The 20,294-nt window shown below is 39.2% G+C and overlaps 1 protein-coding gene across 15 annotated transcripts in view; it reads right to left on the bottom strand.

Annotated features, from left to right (window-relative positions):
• Nucleotides 1-20,294, bottom strand: part of atp2b2 (ATPase plasma membrane Ca2+ transporting 2) — a 124,712-nt gene that overhangs the window by 61,793 nt on the left and 42,625 nt on the right. For 7 of the 15 annotated variants that reach the window (XM_006783273.2, XM_006783277.2, XM_035904510.2 and 4 more), the window contains exon 1: nt 4,475-5,631. In XM_006783273.2, coding sequence (XP_006783336.1) covers nt 4,475-4,673 — 199 coding nt within the window. In that variant the 5' untranslated portion in view covers nt 4,674-5,631. Of the gene's footprint in view, nt 1-4,474; nt 5,632-12,340; nt 12,361-20,294 lie in introns of those variants that run through there. The other 8 variants (XM_087840805.1, XM_087840806.1, XM_006783269.3 and 5 more) reach the window with 4 other exon arrangements.

Genomic DNA, 20,294 nt, shown 5'->3' with positions numbered 1-20,294 from the left:
ATGTCACCCTCACACCTGAAAAACTTGACATTGTCTGTATAAAATGAACCAGATTAGCTTTTTTCAAACCCATGCAAGCTTGAAATAGTCCTATTAACTTTTTGTAGAGTGAAGAAGAGTCAAAAAAGTGGTGGATAGTAGACATGAGGTCGTGGTATTAAAATGATCGAGCTGCGAGCATAATCCTGTTAGATACACAATTGCAGTGCAGTTAAGGTTTGTAGCTAATTAGTTAGGACTCAAAAACAGGTGTGAAATGGTCTATGTAGTTCTAGAAGTTGTGTCCAAGCAGAGGTTGAGAGTTGTAGGTAACAGTGATAAATAAATGAGGCACGGCAAAGAAAAGCATTTTAAAGGAAAGGTGTGAGTTTGAGGAAATGAAATTTAATTATTCAGACTCAGAGAGGCTAAAACAGGTTGTGTAAAAAAAGAAAATCTGAATTTTATTATTATTGTTGCATCTTCAAAGTTTCTCATGTATTAATTAGTATTTATTGCTTAATTTAATGTAAATTACCACTGTAGTTTTGCAATGTAGAAAAACTGTCTATAAAATGTGGGCTCTAATCCCATCTATATTTACAACTGCTTCCCTGCAAATGTTTGCCTAAGTATCCTCCTACCCTCGTTCTCAGCATCAAAAACCATCAATGCTTTGAGCACTTCTCTATCATCCAGACCCTCGAGGAACGGCTGAGCTCTCTCTGTTGATTTCTCGTTCCTCCCGAGGAGCATTACTGATGTGTTGCAGCTCTCTACTGTGTCTTATGAAACCAGCAAGTCAACTCTCACGAAAAACACCTTTTCCTTTTGTCTTCCGAAAAGCAGGTCATATGCTGGTCGGTCGCATGCCATATCTTCTCAGAAACTAAGCTGTAGCCTGACAGCGCATCCGACCCTTCACCTGCTGGCTGCCTGAGAGAAACGTTAGCTCTTCACTCCTACACTCACCTTCTTGGTAACTACATCCTGGGTAAAGGTACTGAACCTCTGAAGGCTAAGAACTGGAGAACCCAGAAATTTAAAATTTAAGTGTATTTCAGTGCAGTGTATTTCCCAGAAATATAACTATTGTATGTGCTGATTTTATAGCGATTGTATGAATAATGTACATCTGGTGGTTTGACTGCAGAACTGGGTTACTGCTGAAGAGTTGCTGTAGGTTAAATGACACTTTGGTAGATCTGTTTTGCATGAAAATTATAGCTACAAATTCAAAGCACACTATGACTGTAATATTTTTAACACTCAAATTTTACTAATCGAACTGACTTTACATACATGTTGTTGTGTTGTTGCTCTTGACTGTCTGATTCTTGAGTACTGGGCTGGTTTTTGAGCTTGATTGACTGGTTTCAGCTGGTTTTGTCACACAGACCTGAACACCCGGGAATTTGTTTCCAAATACAGGATGAATCATCATAGAAACAATGTAACACGAGGGTCTCTTATGATCTAACACAGCCCCATGGGACACATTCATATTACACAACACACATGACGGCAAGCCTTAGAAAATAACTTGAAAGAGCTGCAGGATCATCTTTCTAATATAATATAATATATTTTCTAATATACAATTGCACCAACCACCCACTCAGTTTAAATTTAGTCACTGATCCTGTCAAAGAAAACAATTAATTTATCAAAAGTAATTAAGCCTAACCAGGCACCGGGGAGAAGACAGCCTGCTTGTTAGCAATAGAGCTCAGACCCTAACTGAAAAAATGACTTGTTAAATGGACTGACCAATTAAAAATCTTCAATAAATAAATATGGTATATGCTAAAATATATGTGATAGCGTGTCTATAGTGTAGTGGTTGACACATATGCCTTACAAATGAAAGATCCCTGGAGACACAAATCCCATGGGGGTTTGCCAAATAAAATATTCAGACTTACCTGCTGTGGTGACCCCTAAAAGCAGCTAAAAGTAGTAATAAATAAATATGATACAGGTAAACCTCCTTGAGCTGAAGTACTCAGAGTAAATCCACTAAATGGTACATACTGTATGGTGAATTAATAATTAATGGTACACACATTTGATGTGATGTACTATTTTAAGTAATGCAGTCAGTATGTGACTCATATATATTGTTAACTGCACCACAAAGATGTATTTTTTTCCACTTCTTTTAACTATTTTATTGTAAAAACTGGGTATATCAAGCAGAAAGCAGTATATTTTGAAAGACCGTGGAGTTCTACATTTGAAGGCGATAATCTAATGCCAGACGTTTTGGGTGATTTAATGTGAGACCTTCATAGGTTTTAAATGAGATGCATTTGTAATTATTCCTTGAGCAGATTAATTTGCTTTTGTCTAGCGTTTTAAGGTAATTAAGTATGGGTGTAGACAACAGTATGTTAATGATTACAAGTCCCCTCTTTTTATTACATTAGTTTAATTTTTGTGTGTTATTGCACATCGGCAGGCTGTGATCCTGGGTTAGTATTTAGTTGACTGATAAAATGTAATATTCAATCATGTAATCATGATCCTCGTGAGAATGGGAAAATTAAATTATAATTTTATGTCTGGTATGATAATTTTATTGCTAGCTCAAATTCAATTTAATTTGAGTATCACTGTAACACTGCAGGCATTGTTTCTGCTCATGTTGCAAATATGGTGATGAGCAGTAGTCACCACAATTAGATATTCAGCACAAGGCTAAAGAAGTGGCACTATAATATAAACTGAAGCGTAACCTTTTAATAATGAGTATTTTACAGCATTACTGGTTCTTCTCTAGTTAGGGAATTTTATCCAAATGTGAGGGCATGTTTTCCTGAAAAGCTCACTCGCAATTTTATGGGTGTTACAGCGGTGTTTTCAGCATATTGTGGCTTCCGTACTATAATAATTTCTTCTGGGTAAAGACCCTCCTACTCTTGCTTTTCCACAGTATGAAAGATTTTCAATCCCCCGAGCATCTCTCCATCCCCCCAATCCTCAAGGGGCAACACTGTCCATAAAGTTATTTCGTATTTCTTTGCTTTCGACCAAGGTGGACCTACTGACGTTCTGCATGTCTCTACTGTCTCTTGAGAAAACAGTCATATCCACCAACAGTCTTCTCTCCTATCTGAAGGAAAACAGGTCATTCACCAAGCAGCTCAATGCCAACTGTTCTTGGAAACCAAGCTGTAGCCCGACAGCCCATCGAGCCCCTGAATGACTCGTGCCATTCACCATCTGGCTGCCTAAAGGAAATGCTAGCTCTTCACCTCCCAGTCAGCAACTACATCACGGGTATAGGTATACATCAAGGAACCAGGCTTCTGAGAAAACTGAAGGGTAAGAATCTGTGTTCTGTCTGATTCTGTGTTCAGTTTTGTTTTAATCCATCTCTTTTTAAATATTTATTCACTATTTATTTAACCGTGCAATAATAATAAAACATTTTTTTTTAAAGTTTCCCTAAATTTATCTAGTTTACTCTTATAGCCAGTGGGCGTAACCATGAGTTGACCTAGAAATGGTCTGACAGAAGACGATCAGGAAACACAATCTTCTTTGGGTGTCAGCCTATAGCGTTACAGGCTACCTCTGATGTCACACTGGTGACACTACACGAATACTGATCAATTATCCCAATGTCTGGGGAGGTAGATGATTTAAGTACTGTGATAAATATTCAATATGCTGGTGTAGCTATTCGAAAGGCCAATTTTTCTGCTTGTGGGGATGTTAGGTATGCATTTAAAAAAACTGCTTTAAGTGATTGGGCTGACACAAATACAACCACCATTATGGATTTTTGCATCATGTTCTTAAATGAAAATCTGTGAGAACAAACACGCTACGTACGCTAGGGTAAAACCATAGAAGCACATCTGCATATAAATTCTTACTGTTTTATTTTTTAATTAAAAATAAGAAGTAGGAAACAGATTAGGATTTGGATATTTTTATGCCATTTCTCTCATGCCCAAGAACCGCAGCACATCCCACATGGCCAAAATCTCTACCGTGTTGCTCCAGCGACCTGCTCCTTCAGGCTATAGCCAATTGGCTGAAAAAGAGAATGACAAGGGAGGGTGGGATGCTTTTGCAGGGGAGGGGGGAGTTAGGGGGGGCTAAATTGTTCACAGAGATTTCTGTGCATACTGAACAGGTCTAACAAAGCTGGCTGTGAAGAATTTTCATTAGTCCCCTCAAACGGGACTCCCTCCCATGTGTACTTTGCTGATGTTGTGTTTATGCATTTCTCCAGGTGCTTTACAATGTTGCTGCATGTCTGTGATTTTATCAGTGATTTTGGTATCAAAGAAGCAGGTTATCCATACAGCAGGTTATGGTAATCCATAAAATTAAAAAAAAAAATACAGAACAGATACTGGAAATCTGCAGTCTGCATAGGAGGACATATTCTTCAAGAAATGGTCTTTGGTACAATAAGTACCACTGCATCCATTTTCACATTCACAACCACGCACATGCATAAATAAGCGCAGTAACTCACCTTCTGTGGGTGAGGTTTTCAGTCGTTTGCACAGTCCTTCTACTCCCCCGGAGTCCTCCTGGAGCTTGACCACCGCCTCTGTTCCACGCAGCTCCATGAGCGAGCGCAGCTCCATGAGCGAGCAGCCAAAGGCTGCTGCATGGTTGCCCTCATTTCTTTGGTTCTTGGCGTAAAAATCGCTGTTGGACATGTCTCCCATGATGTCAGCTAGTTAAGTCAGTTAGATTAGTGTTTCTTATTGCTTATAGATTAAACAAAAGCTTTCACAAGAGAGCTCAGTCTCTTCCAAGAAAAAAAAATCCAAAATAGATGTGAATGAGGCAACAGCAACAAAAAGAGAAAAAAAAAATCTCTTCAAAGAAAAGTAAGGAGATACAGGGATTAAAAAGCGGAAAAAATCCGTGGGGATAAATTGATGAGCAGCTTCTCTGTTTCAGGAAAGACAGATTTCAGCAGACAAAAAACCATCAGAGAAGAAAAAGAAGAAGAGAAGAGAGAGCAGCAGAGGAGGAGAAGAAGAGGGGATGAAAAAACACAAGTGGGGAGCATCCAGGTAAGCACTGGACAGCCCCAGTGGTCAGGTCCTGAGAAGGGCAGTGATGGTAGATGCAAGTCCTGTCGGTCTCAGGCTCACCACGGCTGCAGTCCAGACCCGCTCCATGTGTGGCTTCCCATTGCTGCTATTCTGCTGTTGCCTCCGCTGCCTCTCTGTCTCTACATGGTGGTCTCCCCCATCACTGCTATGGAGAAAGAGAGGAAGAGAGAGAGGGGTGGTGGGGGGGGGTGAATTCAAGAGACGAATTCAAGGAGGACAGAAGGTGAGGGAGGAGCAGGGAGAGGCACAGAAAGAGAGCACAGGGATGAGCGTTGCGTTCTCAGGGCAGGGGTGAATGCAGCGGTAGATGGTGCACGGCTGAAGGACAGCCTCTCCTGGCTGCTGCAGTAACTGTTCCTCTGCTGTCTCTATCTACTGCTGATGCTGCTGCTGGTGCCGCTAACCTCATTCTGAGGACACACTAACTGACAGAAAAGGAGAGAGAGAGAGAGCGAGAGAGAGAGAGAGAGGGAGAGGATATGAAAACGAGGGAGAGAGGAGAATGCTCCTTTCTGGTGCAGAGCGGAGAGGAGTTGTGCGCGGGCGGGAGGCTGGGGCTGCTCTGACGACAAAGCGGAGAGGCAGAACGTAGCTCTGCGCTGTCATGGGAGGATGGGCTGAGCTGTGAAGCTGCTGCTGCTGCTGCTATCTCACCACTCGTTCTTCCTCATACTACAGTATATGACCTTTTCTATGCAGTCACTCTGCCTCAGTGACACACTCCTCTCCACCTGTTGTCTTATAATGCTTTGCAGCAATGAACTGAATCAATGTCTCCACCTCTTTCGCCTCTCTCTCTTTGCATTTACATTTAAAAGCAATCACGACTGTAATCACTAAATAAGAGTTAACAGACATCTGGTGATCTTAAGTACTTTGAGCACCAGGGCTTGAAATAAACATCCACACGAGGTTAAAATTTCACCCAGACTGCTCATGTAGTTCATTTTCTGCTTGTTTGCTTATGTTTTATTTTATTGTATTACATAAACCAAAAAGCAACAATTTGCATGATATGTTGACAACAGATATATACAGAATACTTTATACCTTATAATTTAAGTGACTTAATCAGTACCATCAGTGACCCAGCATGCCACATGCTGATCGCATCCTGACTAGATTAATCTAGAAACTCCTCAGGATGGGAGTCAGGGCATTTGCTCTCATCTGGGCTGCTAATTATCTGTTAAAGCATCCCTGTTTTATTCAACTAGGGACCTCCTGGCTTGAAGTGGCTAGTAAAATACACATGTAACAAGAGAATCTCTGTTCACTCTAATTCCAGGATGACTTTGACTCATGCTACATACAGAAAGTCTCCAAAGACTCTGTGTGGTATCATGTACCCTTTCTAACAATCCTTTAATCCTCATAGGTGACGAGGTAAGAATTCAGCATTATAAATACTGGGTACGTTTCATAAGTAGACTGGATGGGTGGACGAACACTGGTGCTGTTGACATATAGGCGAGGAACAGACAATTTTCTCTGAGGAAGCCCAGATCTTTCGCTCTATGCAACAAGATGCTGGGTACCAATCTGTGGCTGCAAGTACCATCTGTGGTCTGCAGGGGAACAGCATCAGTGCCAGAGATGCCAGCAGGATCAATAAACTCATTCGCAAAGGCAGAACTACCATTGGTCAAAACCTGGAGACGGGGAGTCAGGAGGTTACTGAAGAAACTGCTCTATATCATGCACGACCCATTTCACAACATTCATCACAGACAGAAAAAGGCGGAGCCTGAAACAGACACATTCAGCTTTGCTGCCATAAATGTTTTAAGAAGTTATTTTTACCTTTCATATTAACACTATCATGGTACTGGGTCGTGTGGCCTAGTGTTTGAGTTTTCATGTTTCTTTTTTATTTATTTGTGTTCCAGTTTAGCTCATCTAGTTAGTTTCTAGACTGCTGTTTAGTCCTTTGTTTCTCATCCTCCCCTACACTAAGTCTCCCTGGTTCATGCATCTACCTGTCATGTTTCATGTCTGTGTGGTTCTTGTTGTCAAGTTAATGTCATGTCTACATCTCCATGTTTCCTGTTTTATTTTGGAGGAGTCTACTGTGCCTTCATTGTATTTAGTTTCACTTCCCCTGTCCCATCATTATGTTCATGTCAGTCAGCTGCTTTCCCCATGTGTTCCCACTTCCCCTAATCACCTCCTGTGTTTTTAAGTCCTCTGTTTCCTGTATCTCATTGTCAGGTCGTCTGTTATTCCCACCACAGTCTTAGCCATAGTGTTTTGTAGGTTTTTCCTCATAGTTTTCACTGTGTTTCAAAGTAGCCTTAGTTTACACAGTGTTCATAGTTGTTCTCAGTTCTTTCTTAAGTTTCATTGTTTTCTTGTTCTTTGCTGCCATCATCCAAATAAAAGATCACTTTTTGTTCAACCACCAACTCCTCTTTCCAGTATCTGCATCTGGGTCCTGTTCCTCAACACAATCGGCGCACCCCTCCATGACAAACATTGCACATTCCCTCTGTGTAAAACTAAAAACAGATACACTGTGTACCTTTTGCTATACTATCTGAACACCCTGTTTTTCTTACATATATAATTTGCTGCCTTTTTGCATAACTGTTCTCACTGACCTTTTTCTCATTAGTATTACTGATTTAAATGTATATATTGTGTATATGCCAATTACATGTTCTGTGTCTTGTTCTGAAGTGCAAATTTTGCTCTTCATTTTATTGTGAGTGTTTATCTGTTGTTTATGGTGGAGTAACATACATCTATCTATCTATCTATCTATCTATTATTGATGTTTTTATTCAAAGTCAACCACTGCCTCACAGCTGCCCTTTATCACCACCCACCCACTCAGGGGGGGACCTGGAATCAAAGCACCATTTTGTATTTGGTTGAATGCTGCAATGACTATACTGCCTATCCATCATCTGTACTGCACAACATCAATACTGCAAATAATTTCTGTCTGAGCCCTCAGAGACACTTGGCTTATTAAGATAATATAATAACACCGAAAAGCACAGTCAGCCCCCCCAAAAAACTAATAGCATGGCTGGTCAATATCTTGTCAGTCCATCCCACAAATTATGAGGCCACACACAGTATTCTTTTTATTTAAGGCGATAGGAGTTCACCTTTTTACTAAGCAACAAATTTGTACATGTAAAAGGCCAATGGAGCAAATCTGTGCTATAAATTGTCATTAATGAGGTGTATCCATAGTGATTTCAGTGAACAAGAAGCAGCTAAAACACATTCCCAGCGACTGCTGCTGAGACTTTAAGTGCAACCTGTAACTGAAAAATAACAGAGCTACTTTTTTACTTGTATGCTTTATAATGTCATTGAATATGCCCTGTTTGTCCCTATTTATAAGTCAGCAACAGACGGTAGGACATTATGACATTTGTCTGCACATTTGTTCCTGTTTGGAAGCAGCCATGGGAATAAACTACTAGGGATATACCTGCTTAAACCGGCCAGACTAACACAGTGAGCAAGGTGTACATTCAAGTGTGATGATAGGACTAGTCACACAATGACACAACAGTGTGCTTGGAAACAGCAGGACACGACCTTGTCACAGAATGGTGTTGAGAGACCCTGCCAACATGTGAATATGAATCTGTGGGATGGAGGCACTGTGTAACTCCACAGGCTCCAGTGCTGCATGCTAATGAGCTCCAGCTGTTTTTGAAGTTATAGAGTTAGACGGCAATGGCAAAGCCACTCGGACATTACGACTCAACAAATGTGTTCACCCTTTTAGTAAAGCTGATTACAGAAAGTGATTCGAACTCAGAAAAATGTTCTGTTTTCAACAACCGGCATAATAATTACATTTGTGATGAACAGTGTTTGATGGTTTCTTGATTTGGTGAACTTGAAAGACTGGATGTTCCTTTCTGTTTTTTCTCAAACTTTTTATACTGCGCCCCTACCCCTCGCCTGCCCCTCAGGTCCAATCAATGTTGGCGTTACTGTGTGCGTGCCAAGGCAGACATCTGCGCCTGCAAGATCCTCCAAAACTGTCAGATGAAAGTAAACAAATGCTCTCCCAGAATGTGTGTGTGTGTGTGGTTGAATGAGAACAGAAATGACATCACAGGTAATTCTCTTTTGCACCAGATGGACCACCTGCAAAAGATAGGGACATGGCCACTATCACTTTTATGCTGGTACACTTGCACTGTAACAAAGATTATCATGCCCTGCAAGTTTATATTTATCAGCAAATCAGTCAGTAAGCCAAAGTAATAATCAGATGAGACAAATGGAAACAAACTAGGCTGTGCATCCTGTAGACTGTGAAACTGCAAATCTAAACTGGCAAAGCACAGACTGTTCCGGGGTTTACCAGCATACCCAATAACAATTAAGAAAAACTGATCATTAGATCAAAAGACCTGACTTGAGTATTGATCATTAGTAGGGATGCAACAATCCCACATTTGTATCTGATATCAGAAGAGTCCTGATCCAAAAGGTTGGATCTGACATTGATGACAACTTGTCAATCTACAGTATGGGCTGATCTTTCAGTTCAGGTCTATGTTGTTATGTATTTAATTTACCAGCATCTGAGGCTTAGCTAACATAGCTGAAAGCAGGAGTAGTTTGGAGACCAACAGCTTTTCTCTGTATGTTTGAAAAAGTTTTATTATTTAACTGCAAAGTGTGTTAACTGTGCGTTCAAGTGATGGAAAAGCTCCAATGAGGAAGTGCTTAAGCTTCTCTTTCTAGCTCGCTTTCTGGCTCACTTTCCCTAATGCATGGTCAGAGAGGAAAAAGTAGTGTGTTTTCACACTTATTGGGAAGATTTCATTTAACTTGCAACTATAAATGACTGCAGTATGCAGAAGGCCGATGACTTCATTTGAGCTGAAGTGAGATGAGTGCAAATAAACAAACTGTTAAAGTAATACATTTTTTCTTGCCTCTTCTTTAATTTTACTGATAAATATCAATGTAGGAAATGTTATTTTTTGGACGGGATTTTTTGCTAGATTTTATTTAGCAAATTTAGCAATGTTTAAGTCAATCCTGATGGAAACGTACACATGAATTAATGTTTCACAGCCTCACAGTGAGAAATTGCTCTCCTGCTTTCAGCTACTAACTTTAGGGGTCGCCAAATTGGATGATCTGCCTCCCCCTAGCTTCCTCTTCTGTAACACTAGCCCTCTGCTTCTCCTTCACTATATCCATGAATCTTCTGTGTGGTCTTCCCCTTTTCACCCTCCCATATTCAACATCATTTGTCCAATATATCCTCTATCTCTCCTCTGCACACGCCCAAACTATCTTAGTCTTACCTCTCTAACTCCAAATCGCTCAGCCTGAATTGTCCCTCTGATGTACTCACTTCTAATCCCGTCCATCCGGGCCACTCGAAACAAAAATATTAACATATTTAACTTTGCCACCTCCAGCTCAGCCTTCTGTCTTTTTCTCAGCATCACCCTCTCCAAACCATGCATCATAGCAGGTCTCCCTAACATCTTGTAAATCATCTCTTTTGACTCCTGTTGCTACCCTTCTGTCACAAATACAGCTTATTTATTCAACACTGGTATCAGATTGGAACTCAATCTGATACCAGTGTTAAGGTATCAATATTCTATCGTTGATGAAAAAAGTTGAATGGGTGCATCCCTAATCACAGAGATAAAAAGGGATAAAACACTGCTTAATCTATCCATAATAGGATTTAAAGTACATATTGATTGGTCTGAAACTAGTTTAAAGACATTTTTTAGGAATAACTTGCCAAAGAAAACTGGAAAATCAACAAGTTTCTAAAATCTAATCCAAACTAGAGCTTGAGTCCAGATTGGCTTGCAGGATGAAGCGCAACATGACTAATATACTGCAGAATGTCAGTGCAGCTCATTTAACAACATCTGTTTATTACGGACCACGTGAAGCTTTGTATTTCAAGCTTCATGTTGTCACATTGGTGCTGGTGATGGTGGTGTTATACTCTGCTGGTGTGCAGTTGGCTATCTTTAAATTATAGTCACATGCAAGAGTGGGAGATAAGATGAGAGGAAGGGAGAGAGAAAAAAGGAGACCGGAGACAGCCAAGGGAGGAAAGTTGAAAGATGGAGGAAGGCATAGATGAAAGGAAGAGTTTGAATGAGTGATACATAATCATGAAATAAAGAGGGGAAAGCAGAGAAAGTGCAAAGCAGAGGGTAGATAAAGGTGAGGTGTAATGCTAATACCTGAGCCGAGTAACTTCAAAGCAGCTGATGCTCTACTTTTTATGGACTGCAAACATACAGACATTTACACTATCTTTTATGCGCACAATTGATTTCCTCTTTCCTTGGAAGGGAGGTTGTGGCTGCAAAGGGAGCCATTGGTGGTCTTACGAACTGAGATGAAACTCTGATAAAAGGTATGATCATTCTTCAATGTTGTAGGCGTCTTTCTTAACTAAAGTGCTAAAGATTTGTATCTTTTCTTGATTTCTTAGCATCCTGATGACACCAATATGTTCTACTGCTACCACCCCAACCTGTTTTTCTCCATATAGTGCCACCCAATACGACAAATTTCAATGTAGTGTTCTTGCTTTCCTGTCTATTTGCACCTGACTGAAACTCCTCCTGCTGTGCTATCCTTCTGTCTAATTCCCTGTCTGTGTGCCAGTTCATCTACATATTTGTTGGCATGCCCCTCATGAGCTGACAATGAGTAATGAGTAACATCTGATTAAACACTGAAGGAGAAAGTGCACATTTTGCAAAAATTAACAGCTTTTTATCTAAAGTGCGTAACACACTTAATGGGACTTTATGAACTTAAACACCATATGGGAACAACATTAAAATGTGGAGCCCAACAACCAGATGCTAAGAGCATCTGACCATAATACATTATATTGTGTTTGCCTTCTAACTAACTCTTAAGAAATCACAGAGGAACGCATTATTGGTAAGACACAAAAAAGGCCTTTTACATAAAACCAAACAGCTGTTATCTATATAGCTTGTGACGTGTCATAGTCACAGATAGAGATTTCTAAGTACTTACGGAGTACAAATAGCATGCACAGTCCACTAATGTATTGTCATCCCACTATCTTATCACTATTTTTCAACCGTTACACTTCACAAGATTTCCATTTAGGACACTTAGCTTGAGATTCACTCAAGGATACAAGTTATAATATTTTGAAATGCAGTGTGATGACATTATTGCAACCATTTGAAGGACGGATTTCAAATCTGCACAATATGTACAGTATAAAAATATATATTTAACTTTAAAATTGATCTTACCTTTAATGCTAACATTTGTGATGTATTGCATTATGTTTAGTCCTCTCTCTCCTTGGTCTCTCTTTTCTGCTCTGTGACTGTAAAGTGTTCTAATAATTGCTGCTTTCTCCTTGATGTAAAGTTCCTGGTCTGACAAGAAGTGGGCAGTTTGCTGCCCTCCAGTGAAGTCATGTACATTCTCTGTGCCTCTCAAAATGTCCTTGAGCACAGTGAGGCAGAGCTGAGGTATGAGCTGTGCCCACTGCAACATTGCCACCAGCATAGCTGTCAAACAGCCCCCCCTGCCTGTGACATAAGATAGTGCAGAAGACTTTAGTAAGAGCTGTTCTGCACCTTTGCCAGTTCACGGATGTCACATCGTAATTTCAGTTTTACAAATGCTCACAAGTTCGTGAAACCACATCATGCTTTAAATTTATAAAATGTTAAAAACACTCTCTTTTGTAGGCGTTCATGCAGGCGGGACAAAAATAACTCTACTGCAATGACAGTTTTGTTGCCACTACAAATTACAGAAAGGAAAAAATGAACAGCATACTACCAAAGTCTCAAAAAATATAATACAAGCTTCTCAAATGTACCATTTATTGCATGTAGTTTGAGTGGGGTTGAATTACAATGCAAAGGCTTATAAACAGTGATGTATGATAAGTTCAATAAACTCCATCACTAAAACAGCATCATATTGTATAACCTGCAAAAGGCTGCCACTTTCTGCAATTATAAAAGGCAGTTTGTCTCATAAAACGGGGGTAAGAAAATAATAAACAGCATTAAGCAGTGGCACAATGTTCAGGGAATCCCCAAATACATGGTGCATTAGGTAGCAGCTGCTGTGGAACACATACACACACATACACACACATACACACACAAACACACACAAACACACAACCAGACAGAGAGAAAGACACATTAACTGACATTGTCTCAGAGGTGAATTGTTATATAACAACCACACAGAGATTCTTCTTTCAGCCACCATCAGTGCTCTCTAATTGGGTTGAAACCAGCTGTCACGCTAACTATGTGCAGACAGAGCCTGACGAAAAATAAATAAATTTTTTCTTCACTAACCAATTCAGGAGCTCGATAACGACTGCAGATCCAACCCATGTCAAGCCAAAAAGAAGATAAAGAAAGCAAGAAAGGTATCACAGGAAGAGGAAGAGCAACAAATACCCATGTGAATATGTACTTGTTCAGTTAGTCCATGAGTACTTGGTAGTATCATTTTGGCTCTGTACACCACTGCAGCTGATTTTAAATCAAACAATCAAGATGTGATTGAAGTACAGATTTAAAGCTTTATTTTAAAGGAGTCTACTATTTTCAGAGGCACAAAAGTAACACTAGAATTGACTGACAAGCAGTTTCGTGGCCAGGTGAGGCATGATCCCTCAATATTTCATGAGACATTAAGCAGACAAAAAAATCAGGAGATGATTCCAAGTATTAAACTTGCATTTTGTATTTTTTAACTGGAGATCTTGAAGCTATAATTAGGCTTAAAATAAACCCTCTTAGACAGTTAAAAATTTTAGGACTGGCCAAATCAACAGTCTGGTTTATTTTTTAAAAAGAAGCATAGCACTAGCTTGCTCCAAAAGGCCTGAAAACCCACAAAAGGCAGTTAAAGAGAAAATGACAGAATTATTTCTATGGTTGAGAAAAGCAACTACAAACTCTAACCAAGCCAAGAACACTTGAAGAGCTAAGTGTATCAGTGTCAAAATCTACAATTAAGAGACGCCTTCATCAGTGGAAATACAGAAAGCTGTAATGCTTGAAAACAGGAAGGCCAGAGTCGAACAGATCTGAAAGCAAAAAAAAAATAAAAACAATCTTAGGAGAGATTAAACCAAGATGAACCGGCATCAAAATGATGGAAAGAGAGACAGATTATGATCTCAACCATATCACATCATCTGTCAAACATGGTGGGGCCAATGCTATGGCATGGGCATGTATGGCTGCCAGTAGAAACAGGTCATTGGTCTTTGGTGGTAACGTGATTACTGTTAGAATTACATGGATGACTTCTGAAGTGTACATAGCTATACTCTAGGCTATACTGTGATCTGTAAACAAGCAACTGATGCAGCTGCACTAAAGACCTCGCAAAGCCTCTTAGGGGAGGAAACAGCATTTGGTGATTTGCTCTAAAATTCAGGCAGTCTGCAAAAGGATGACTGCAAAGAATTTTCACCCAATCCTTACCTTGTAAATGATGCTAGTCCAACCAATTATTTTTTTACACTGAGAAATGTCTATAAAAATATAAGGAAATGGGTTGTATCACATGCATTTTCTAAATTGCTAAGTGTGCAGTTCAATCACATCTTGATTTTAAATCCACTGACCATTGTCCAAGTATTTATGGACCTAACTCTGTTTGTGGTTGTGTGCTAGGGGTAGCTGATGAGGGGCTTTTGAAGACAGTCAGTTGGCCAGACAATGAGAATGGCTGCAAGGGTTGCTATGTGTCACTCCAGACTAAGATTAAGAAGCAAATAGGTGAGACCTGATGATAATATGCTATAGCTGTAAAACGACTGGGCTAAAGGACAGAGGACAAGGCAGTGAGTAATGCAAACATTTGCACCAAATAGTGAAGCTCTCATGAAAGGCATCTTCATGATCTACAAGAAAAAGAATTCTTTTAGAAGACAACTAGTGTCTCAATCATACATGATGCAAAGAATCCAAAGAGGTAAAGAGGAAAAGGATAGATCTGGAAAGAGGAGAAGGATCAAGGACGTCTGCAACAGCTAGAGTGATAAATGGGCCACAAAAAAAAACACATAAAAGGTGATAAGCAAACATTGTTGCTGACCTCACCACCACTACAATAACCAACACATCAATATCATACCTTCAAACTATTGATCATTGAATTGTTAGAACTCGTAGAATAAGCATATCTTGAACAAGGACGTGTATACTGAGGTCTTTTTCTCCAACCTGCACTCCCATTCAGACTTGCTAATACTTGCTGCCTTTGTTGGTTAACTTGTTTAGTAGTGAGACAGAATAAGGCATATTTTGCTGAAGGACCATGAATTTGCATCTCTGGTGTGTCGCTGTTGCAATGCCATCTCTTGCTTGCATCCTGACTTCCACCTGCTACTTTTGCTTTTCTTCTTTTGAAGCACACTCTACAATTTTGGCAGGTACAGCGATGTGACATTTTCTCTTGCCATGCCCATGCTTTTATGCTCTTCTTATACTGCCTGGACACTCTCAGTCTCTCCCGTTATTTTTAAGTACAGCACCTTTTTCCATAACATTGGTTCGTTCTTTGAAGACTTGCAACAAATAACTTTTTTGTACTTTCATTACAGAGCCGAAGTGAATACATTTGCAGCCCAGTGCAAAAATAATTTTGCTCTAATTAGCTCTAATTCGCCCTTCATAACTAATGTGTCCTTTATAACTAGCCTGTTTAAATCTTAAGGACTACATTTTTCATTACTAGCTTTACTTATTACAGGCAATTCTAGCCAGCTGTCTCCTTTACCTTACTTTATTTATTCAAGTCTCTCTCAACTTTTCAGTTGTTTATGTTACATGAGGCCATGAGATGCTAAAACTGAAAATTAGCAAGCATCAATCTCATTAGTCAGTCACATAGCCATTAGCCAATACGAACAACCTGGATAATCGTTCCTTCTGATGCGTACGACCTTTCCGTGTTTTGTTTAAATGTTCTCAGCATGCTTGTGTGGGTTATCTCTAGGTTAGGTTAACTGGTGATTGAATGTTAGCGCGAACAGTTAACTGCCTGTCTCAGTATTAGAGCTACAATAGATAGGTGACCTGCCTAGGTTGTAGCTTGCCTTTCACGTTATGACAGTTGGGATGGGTGGATCTACCGATTTAACTGTAACTAAGGGTTTCAGGTGGGAATTTAAATTTTCTTTCTTATTTAACATCGAAACAAAAACAAATCTTATTATTTTGCAAACATTACAATGCAATAGTGACAAAACATCATATATGCAATAGTTACCACTAGGTATGTGGATTTATTTGGAATGACAGAGGGCGACGTTACCAAAATGGGCATGTAACTGGCACGGGTGGATTGCTGTGTACACTTTGTCAAGGCTTTGGCTCTGTACTGTAGCTCTCCACTGACTCGTCCTAAATCTTTGGAGCTGACCCTGCATATTTCTGGTCTGCAACGCTACTTTTATAATGTAACAGAGCTTAACAAGGAAGAGAGAATATATGGTTTCCCAATACAAGAAGCCAGGAATGCATTACTTAAAACACTGATGTGTTCATTTTAACAGCCAGTGGGGCGGTTTGCAGCTCTGCAACATCATAAATACACTTTTATTTATATTTCTTTCAATATTTTAATAGTTTGTGCAGCTCTAATTAGCTTGCACTTGTCATTAATAAAATGACCTGGATATAAATTTGGGCACCTGCAAAACATTCCACTTCCATGTGTGTTTTTTGAAGATTGTAGCATCACACCAATTTGCACTGCTTAATAAATCTGGCTCTAGGTTTTGTTTCTTAATTAAAGCCAGTTTAAACTGCCTCACCCATATCTGTGGTACATTGTTCAAATATTAAACAGTCTCCCTGAACATCGCCAGAAACATGTATGGCAGGCAATACCTGGCAGACTCAATTAAAACATGAGCACAAAGAACCAAGAAAATATAATGGGGTCAACCTTTTCACTTTTGACCTTTCTGATGGATAACAACTTTCACACCCTTTTAGCTTCAGGCTCACATCCAGCTATCATAACCTTACCTGCCTGAACCTAGTCCAACCTACAAGAAGTCTCTTTTATTTAATTTCAAACTCAGGTTTACTCCTCGAGGAAAGTATCACATTAAACAAGTGAGTGACACATGTGCTTATGGGGATTTTACTAATCCATACATATTATGTCACATGGTCCAGTCCACACGTAATATGGTGAATAGGAAGACACTGAGCCTGGCGCTTGCTGCAGAGGGTTTCAAACCAAGAAAGAGCCTGCAAAGCATTTGAGTCACCACCATTTTCAAGGATGAATGCTCAAAGCTTAGATTTCATGAGGCAGAGACTGAATTCCAACTTGTAAGGTCTGGTTTTGGGATAAATCTCTGACATAATGATATACCTAAGGCTCTGACTACTCATATGAGCATGTGCAGGGACAGTGAAATTTCATGTCGGTTCTTCACAAATGCCACTAAAGCCAAGTCTAGCGTGTAAGCAATGGTTTATAGAAAAAGTGGTTTATGTCAAATGTCAAAAGTTCATGCTGTTTCATTGCCAGAAGAGGTTACCTACAGTATATGATGATGGAAGTAGAGACGACAGCTAGAGCAATTCTTTCACATCTGTAGATGTCACAGAAAAGGAAATGTGCACAGCCACACATGAGAGTCGCAAGAATGGCCCGAAGCCTTCTGGTTCCTGGCAATTTTTAGAGATGACTTTAATATAGAACCTGAAATTAATTTGTCACTACACCAGCACTACTATATAAGTACTAAATGTTAAGTATCAAAACTCAGTTTAACCCAAATGATCTACCAGTTATCCCCCCTGTGGCTCAGAAGTCAAAGATCTCCAGTTTAATTAGAGCCAGCCAGGAAGAGAGATAAATCCCTTTGGTGTTCAGTCAGGAAGGTAGAGAAACTTGATTCTGCTATTGAAAAATACCTTTGTTGCCATCCCAAAGTCAGAATTTCAAGTTCAAAATTTCAGGCTATCATCTGAAAATTTCAAATCAGGTATCAAAATTTCAACTTCTTAACTCAGACTTTTGAGAAAATGGCTTGAAATTAAGGAGATATCTTCAAATTTTGAGTTATTAAGCCCTACCTTTGACATAATATTACAGTTTTTTTTTCAGTGGCAGAAACAAGCTTCCGTAAGAATTAAAACCACTGCACTCTAAAAACTAAAACTGAATTTTTGAGGCAACACTTTTACACTTAAAAATATTGAGTAGATTCAAAACCAGTCAAATCTGTTCAATATACCTGATCAATTGAATAACTAAAACTTAAATCAATCAATCAATCAATCAATCTTTATTGGCAGACTTCATGTCCATAAAAAACAAGACAGAAAAACAAACCCCCCCCCCCCCCCCCGCCCCCCAACACAAGATATAAACCATTAAATATATATAAGTATATAAATAAGTATATAAAACATTTGTAAAAATATAAAACCATAATATACATAAAACACAATTACTTAAAATAAATCAATAAATACACAAACACTTTAACCAGTGCTTTCTCAGACTGGATGAGTAACGGGAACCACTCACTGTCGGATCTGTAAGTGCTAAAATTATACTGTTTCTCGAACCATCCAGTCGTTCTCTAAAATTGAACATTAACTTTCTTAAAAGTGCTTTAAAAGTCCAAACACCCACAGCTACAAACATCTGGCTGGCACTACCCCTTCTAGGTATCCTGCAAAGGATTCTCATTTAAACATATTAAGTTGAAATGAATAATTGTAGTTGTTACACAAACATGAAAAAATTGAGTAAATAACACTGACATGCTTGGTCAATGTAACAGAAATATAGATGGTCAGTTAATCCAAAATTTTGTTCCATTTACTTAATATTGTAAACTGAACATAATTAAAATTGTACCTAATATTAAAAATGGTAAATGGCCTGTATTTGTATAGTGTTTTACTTAGTCCCTATGGACTCCAAAGCGCTTTACAATACATTCAGTCATCCTGAATGTGTGTGTATCATTCAGTAATTCACACACGCATTCACACACTGGTGATGGCAAGCTACATTGCAGCCACAGCTGCCCTGGGGCGCAGTGACAGAGGCGAGGCTGCCAGACACTGGGCCCTCTGACCACCACCAGTAGGCAACGAGACTATCGGTGCCGGGGCTCGAACCGGCAACCTTCCGATTAGAAGACAAACTGCCAACTCTTGAGCCACGACCGCCTCCTAACATTCAAATATGAATGTTATTGTATTTCACTGGTAGTCTAAGTCTAAAAAACCAAACAAACTAATATGTAGTTGTGTTTTTCATAAGACATGTATGAAAATTGACCACATGTTAAACATTTTTCCAGGAGAGCACACACAAAAGCTCAGATTATTTAAAAAACAAAATGAACAAAACAATGAAAAAGGCTCATGGTACTCAATTACTCTATGTTATCGTGTTTTACTTACACTTTTCAGTTGTAGTTGCTGACAATAAATAACATTGATTTGAATAATTAATGATTTTAGTACAAGATACTGATGAGTATAGATACCTATTTCTCAAATATTTTGATTCCATTTTAAACAAAAATATTAAGTACATGCAAAGAAGGTATTCTGTGAACCACATACTGAATTTTTTGTCTGAGATGTAAATGAATACCTTAATTTAACACAAAATATAATTTAACATTTTAGACATTTATTTCAACTTATCAGATTGTATAGGAATTTCTTTCACTTAGGTATTAATCCCGTTATTGTAATGCCTTGGTGCCACTGGATTTTAACATGTCTGACACTCATACTTAAGACAAATGGTAGGGGGTGTAGTAAGGATGTTGGGGGAAACAGGAACTCCAGAGGACCAGTCTTTTGTCTCTTGGGTTAGGGTGACTCTCTTGAGGACTCTGGGAAGTAGCAAGGGAGTGTGAACCTTAAGGTGTGAAACAGCTGTGTACTGCCTTTTGTTCCTGAAGAAGGTATTTAACTGAGAGCCATGCTAGGCTCAGAGAGACTCTGCTGACCGTCTGCCCCGCGTCATGCAGGGACTTCATCAAGCTTGGTTGTCTGTTCTTTCTGTGCGTTGATTAAAGAATGTTAGCTACCGCTCACCGCTCGTCTGCAGGCTTTATTTAAGTGGAAAAACTTCCACAACAAAACTCAGATAATTACTTACGATATTCATAGATTTTATCAGACTCATCTAACTTATATTTATAGTGATGTTTAC

The sequence above is a fragment of the Neolamprologus brichardi genome, chromosome 5 (genome assembly GCF_056152115.1).
Source record: "Neolamprologus brichardi isolate AB-2024 chromosome 5, ASM5615211v1, whole genome shotgun sequence".
Taxonomy (NCBI): Eukaryota; Metazoa; Chordata; class Actinopteri; order Cichliformes; family Cichlidae; genus Neolamprologus; species Neolamprologus brichardi.
Note: the sequence above shows the minus strand (reverse complement) of the source record. Positions and strands in the feature narration are given on the sequence as shown.